The following is a 6,000-nucleotide window of genomic DNA, read 5'->3' on the forward strand; positions in this document are numbered from 1 at the left end:
CATTTGCAGTGATCCCTTTTTGCAGTGCCTGTGCCTAAGGTATGTTGTGTGCAGGACGTGTGAGTAGGCACCAGAATCAAGAGCACGGGTGGCGTGTCGGTCTCACTCCTTTTCCAGGACAGGTAACCCCCTCCAACAACTGCTCCCTATAAACCCCATTACCCTCCCTCTTGCCGTATTCCATATTTTATTGTGATTTAGCCATGTTTTAAATAAATATAAATGTTTCTATTCTTATACCACGTCTCTTTTATTACTGAAGCGTATCTGTGCAAGGTGCATCTGTGTCTTAAAGGTACAATTATAACAATTCTGTATTTCTTGGTTTTAAAGGCACCAGGTGGCGTAGTCGAGCATTTCAGAGTTCGAGTATTTAACAGGTTGTTATCATTTCGGAGTCAGGTCGCTGCCGAGCGCCTGTTTCATTGTGTATGTGTTTTTCAGATGTCGGTAAAGCTGCTGTGTGTGTGTGTGTGGCACCGTACCAAATCATGCCTCCATCAGTGTTTTAAGAACGTTCAGCTCTTTGACCGTCTGTTTACGTTACCGCAAGTCAAAGCACTCCATGTTTCTGATAGCTTTGACTACTTTCCCAATAGAATAGCCGAAGTAACTTATTCGACCGTAAAATCCAACACATTGTTCTGTGTGTGTGTGCGCGCCTCATAACTAGTAACTAGCATGCACTACGGCTTGTTATAATAGCGTGCACTGGGGCCCGTCGTCACTGTGAGGCAACATTGAGTTAAAATGCAAGGCCCATTTGCGCCTATATTATTTCAGTTTATTTCAGATCTTGCTATTTAGTTAGTACAAATGAATTGTGTTGTAGAAAACCGTATTGGTACCCGTAACACAAAGAGTAGGTCCCCAGTCTCCCAGAGATGGTAAACCTATTGAAACCATATGAATATCTTAACACACAACAAAGGATTTGTTATATTTAAAGATGAATAAATAATAAAAAATATACCACAAATATGTGTTTTATATATAACATAGACATTTATATACACAACAATGAAAAAGTAATCAACCATTACTATTTCTGTGTGAAAATGGTTAAATTCAGACAACATTTCACTGACATCAGACACAGTATTCATTTCCAGCCATAGTGATGGCTGTTTTTCTCTGGTGAGTTCACTGTCTCTGGCCTTGCTGCCCTCTCCTTTGAGGTTGACCCATCGTCCTGTTGTGGAAGCACAACCAGAGGAAGTTTAACATGTGGATCTCTGGCCATTGGGATATCTAAAACCGCCTGCAAAAAAAAGATCATTAATGGGTTGTAGCAAATATTTCGGGTAGTTGAAGATGAGCTTGCTCATGCTGCAGCTGCTGGTGCTTGGATTGTTCGGATTAAGGTGCCTTATTCTGGTTACAGTGCTGTACATATAAACACGTCTGTTTGGAATTTGACCATGCTTAAATTCCACTTCATGGAAAGCTGTAGGTGTGGTCGCATGGAAACCGGCAAAACAGAATGACTTGTATGTACCTAAATGCTCTTGTAAGGGCAAATGTTACACCCAGGAAGCTGCGCTCGTCTAGTGAGCGTCGTTTGGCACTGCCGTCTGTGCAAACACGGCAATCCAGACTATTCTCATTTGTAGTTCCACATTGGTGGAACAAACTGCCTAGTACTACCAGAGCAGGGGCGTCCCTCTCTACCTTCAAGAAGCTTTTGAAGACCCAACTCTTCAGAGAGCACCTCCCCTCCTAACTGGCACCTGACTAGCGCTTAACTTGCACTTTAGCAGTTACATTCCTGCACTTCTTTTTCTATTCTAGGTTGTTTTCCTAATTCTTATGTAAAGTAGTTTTTATTGTTACACCATGTTTTTTTATTGCTCTTAGCTTGACTGTTCTCTCCCTTGTACGTCGCTTTGGACAAAAGCGTCTGCTAAATGACTAAATGTAAATGTATGTAATGTATGCATGTGTGTGTGTGTGTGTGTGTGTATGTATGCACCCAATTGTCTTCTGACAGTATTAGCCATATAATATATGTTGATGTTGATTATCCCCGTCATGCATTAATTACGAGGAAAATTATCCCAATTTTTAAAAGATTGTTTTTATCATTCAAAATTGTGCTAAAATTGAAATACATTTTGACCTTTTAAAAAAAAAATTATAATTAAAAGTGATAACTGTCCATGCATGTGGACATCATGTAACAAAGGAGTAAATAGTAGCTTTAAATCTAGAGCTGACAATAAGGAGTATCATGTATTTTTAAGATGATGTTGAATAAAAATACCATATGTCTGTGTATGCTGGTAAAGTTGGAATTCAATGGAACACTGTGTTTTTCTGTATGATCATTGTTGTTCATTTCTTAGTTTATTGTCTGTTTATTTATAGCTAATTTAAATATTTTTTGAAAAAATACAATAGATAATGGTAGATTACACAAACAAGACTTGATGCAGTCTGAGTCCACTGTTACATGATGTCCACATACAGGGACAGTCGGTTGGTTTCTGAAGTATAAAGACTAAATTGTACTCTCAATTAGTTTTAAAATACACACAAATCTTCATCACAGTTTTCTGTGAATACTAATACCTTTTACCTGAGCTGACCTCTTTCTATAGATACTTTTGACTGAAACATTTTGTGCATGGCTACCATTGTCCACCATCTTGGATTGAGAGTGTCAGCAACCAAAGACCTTCTGGAACTCAAGATGGTTACTACGGTCACTATTGCTATAGATCTACTGAGACTGCCCCTACGTAAGTGATTTGTAGTGCTCTATCGTGATAAACTAAACAAAAAGTTAAATTAACCGTCCACAAATGTTGCTACCATGAAAGGGTTATACAGCACTCTAACTTACCTTTATCCTGTACTCCACCCTAAGGATACGACAGTTGAGGATAGAGTTGGTAATTTCTTGAGGAATGGCCAAGTTTTGTGTCAGTGTCCTCCTTGTGGAAGAATCCAGAGGCAATTGCCCTTTCTCTTTCAGGATGTCTTTTGTGACAACTCGCCTCCTACCTCTAGCAAAAAAGCTCTGCTTTTGATACACATAGAATTTGGGAACAACCCTGTGTGTTGAGTTGTTGACAATTTCTGCAATGACTGCCACATCTTCTCCTATTTGGAGAAACAAACATGTATGGTATAATAGTTTTAGCATTTGTTTCATTAATTATCATTTACTGTAGCCATATTAAATTTCGTTTTTGAACATTTTGAAATACTCATACTTGAATGTTGTTGTTAACAGTACTTTACATTTTGATTGTTTGTTCCTACCTTGGTGGTATCCCGTTCTCTCAGTGGAAACATTCATGGAAACATTTCCATAGGCAAAGACTTTAACCTCCTTGTCTTTGCTCCCATACTGAGGTGACTGCAACAAAACAGTGCTTAGTGTAAGATACAGAAATAGATCAAATTTGCTCAAATCTGCGGGCCCTGGGCATGCCTACAACCTCCATCTATATTCAGAACTAAAAACACAGATTAAAAGAGCAACTTTCAACCAGCTGCCAATGTCTACAGTATAGATCCTATTTACAGGACATGAAACACAATCTAGTAAAGTCAATTGAAGATGGTGAGTAGTGTTAGATTTAGGTGGATTTCATATATCAAGACCATAACTCCACATACCAGACCGGATCTCAAAAAGGCCCCCATTCTTAGTTTGATTAGCACCAGGCCAAGGCCATCAGGCTTGGCTCCTGGGCTTTTGTCTATGTTGAGAGACATCAGACATGTCTCCTGGCTTTTGTGTGTCTTGAAGCTAGAGCTATTAGACTCTGATTGTTGGCTTTTGTCTACAGCCACGACAAGATGGTTGAAGCTAATCATATTAGTATTTATATGGCCCTACCTGGCAATAGCCCTTGGTCAAAACCTCCCCTTTGACCTCCAGACACACCCATCCCCTCCCCTAACTTTATGTCTTGTTTCATATGTTAATTCTCCACTATAAATTTAATGTGCATTTCTGTAATGAAAAAGACTTTCCTCGCAGAAGACGAGCCTCGTGGCATGTGACTGCGCTTTGCCGAGGTAACTGTGTATCGGAATAAACATATTATTTCGCTAAGCCGTCTTCCACAAGTCTCTTAATCTGAACAAGCTAACTAGAACCAAGAAACGGACCTTGGCATCAGGGAATTCGCAGAAGAACAGCATACTCTTTCAGTAGGGAGGACATATTTGTAAACAATAACTACAAAACAATTTACATTGCAAGTACCATATTTCACAAAAAAACTAAACTTGGTTTTCGAAAGTTATGTGCCATCAACAACCGGAGGCATTGAACAATCATACATTTGGTCAAGCAGAGAACCATGCGGGTGTTTCTCCTCAGTTAACCCATTGTTAAAGGGGGCTCTCAAGGCACAGACATGAACAAAGGCCCCACAAGACCCCCAACGATTTAGCTATATTACCCCGGAATCAGTTTTTAACATAGTGACTGGTTTAAGCTTCTGAAGGAATTGTTTCAATTTTCATACAGGGCCATTTAACTTTGAACCCCTGGGTTTAGGCCCATTCTTATTGTTAAATATCATAATTTATCCACACCATTCATGCTACCCATTCAAATCTGCATATTCTATTGATCCATAATATAAAATCCTTACCATTAGCTCAGGATCTGCCATGTTTGCCTTTGAGACAAAGGTGAAGTGTGTCTCAGCTTTCTTCGGAACGTGCATAGATCTGTTCAGTTTGGCCAATAGTTTGTATCTGATTTTCCCATGACAACCTTTAAAGGACGATGGCATGTCTCTACATTGTAAAATATAAGCAGAGCATATCACAATTGAGAACCATTTCATGTTTTAGGACAAGTTTATCAATGACTTATACGAGACACATTGACATTCAATACAAATCTGATTTTTACCGAACCTGGACTATGTTTGTGAGGGCATTTACGACAATCTGATCACATACCACTGATACCCTTTCAACACTGTACTCAGAGGTATGTTTTGTTTATATATTTATACTGGCAACATACTGTGGAAAACCTTGCATCATCAACTCAACTGGTCATGCCAGTAATTCTCAGCAGGTGTGTTCCAAAGCTGTACAAACCTCACAAGCTGAATCCTTATTTTCTTCTTTCCTATTCCCATATATCCACATATAGCAAGTGTTATATAATATGAACTTGTTTGTATTATTTATGTTAGTTGAATTACTGATTTTAATGTTTGTAATTATAGCATTCTCTAATGATCCTAATGTATCAATATTTCCATGTGTGAGTGAAAGTTTATAGGTGTCAACATATGATTGCCAAATGTTTCATGACTCTTTTAAATAGAAATTAGTTTGAGTGTATATATATAAAAAGCTCTCTGTACAAATGTGTACTTCACTTGAAAGTGAGACTCTTTGTTTTAAATAGTTTCCCCATTACCCCAAGGCCCCCTTGCTGCTCTCTAATGCCCCCTTGTGGGCCCTGACCCCCCTGTTGACAACCTCTGATTTAGAGTGAGCAAATTTAGTTTGTGAGCGAATCACACAGACACAGATTCAGTCAGATTAGGTCAGCAACTTACTTGTTGGGAAGCTGGAATGTGAATGGGTACACATGCCTTCCATGTCCAAGATCAACAGCCCCTGTTAAAGTGAGATACATTATAAAGAACCACAAAGAACAAACTCTATTGATAAAATAAATGAATGTTATGACTACAAAACTCAGTCTTATTTACCACTACAGCATACCCAAGTTACAGGAAGCTACCATAAACCCTAACTGATTAACTTAATAATAATAAGATAATTGTACAAGGTATATTTATTCTTTTCAATTTCTTATTTAAATAAGAAAGACTGCATACTTATACATTACCATCAGGATTTAGGCTCTCCTTCAGTAAGTACTGCTCCTGGGAAAAATATTTTTCTTTATCGTGGTAAACTACTGTGGTCTTATAGTATTGTTCAGTCCAGAGCACATTCGCTTTACCCTTTGCCTTGACGGTGAGTGACTGGATCCTTGTTGGACTT

General features: G+C 38.5%; 1 protein-coding gene across 2 annotated transcripts; it reads right to left on the reverse strand.

Annotated features, from left to right (window-relative positions):
- Window positions 1–968: 968 nt before the first annotated feature.
- Window positions 969–5,712, reverse strand: zgc:110353 (uncharacterized protein LOC550482 homolog). 2 transcript variants are annotated; one of them, XM_031565673.1, is made up of 5 exons: window positions 5,547–5,712; window positions 4,617–4,764; window positions 3,268–3,364; window positions 2,846–3,105; window positions 969–1,192 (listed from the first exon to the last, which is right to left on the reverse strand). In XM_031565673.1, exons 1-5 carry the CDS (start codon window positions 5,624–5,626, stop codon window positions 1,103–1,105), a joined length of 675 nt encoding a protein of 224 aa, XP_031421533.1. In that variant the 5' UTR covers window positions 5,627–5,712; the 3' UTR covers window positions 969–1,102. The 2 variants fall into 2 exon arrangements, with proteins under 2 accessions (XP_031421533.1, XP_031421532.1); XM_031565672.1 differs by having other exon boundaries at window positions 969–1,261.
- Between the last annotated feature and the right edge of the window lie 288 nt (window positions 5,713–6,000).

The sequence above is a fragment of the Clupea harengus genome, chromosome 4 (assembly GCF_900700415.2).
Source record: "Clupea harengus chromosome 4, Ch_v2.0.2, whole genome shotgun sequence".
In the NCBI taxonomy this organism is placed as follows: Eukaryota; Metazoa; Chordata; class Actinopteri; order Clupeiformes; family Clupeidae; genus Clupea; species Clupea harengus.

What these genes read in the sequence shown, in the direction of transcription:
- zgc:110353 (XM_031565672.1), bottom strand. Translation starts at nt 5,626, where the DNA reads ATGTATCTCACTTTAACAGGGGCTGTTGATCTTGGACATGGAAGGCAT. An exon ending in TGGCAGATCCTGAGCTAATG is followed by an intron (nt 3,365 to 4,616) that starts GTAAGGATTTTA and finishes GTTTTGTTGCAG; the next exon opens with TCACCTCAGTATGGGAGCAA. An exon ending in GGGTGGAGTACAGGATAAAG is followed by an intron (nt 1,262 to 2,845) that starts GTAAGTTAGAGT and finishes TTTTTTTTGCAG; the next exon opens with GCGGTTTTAGATATCCCAAT.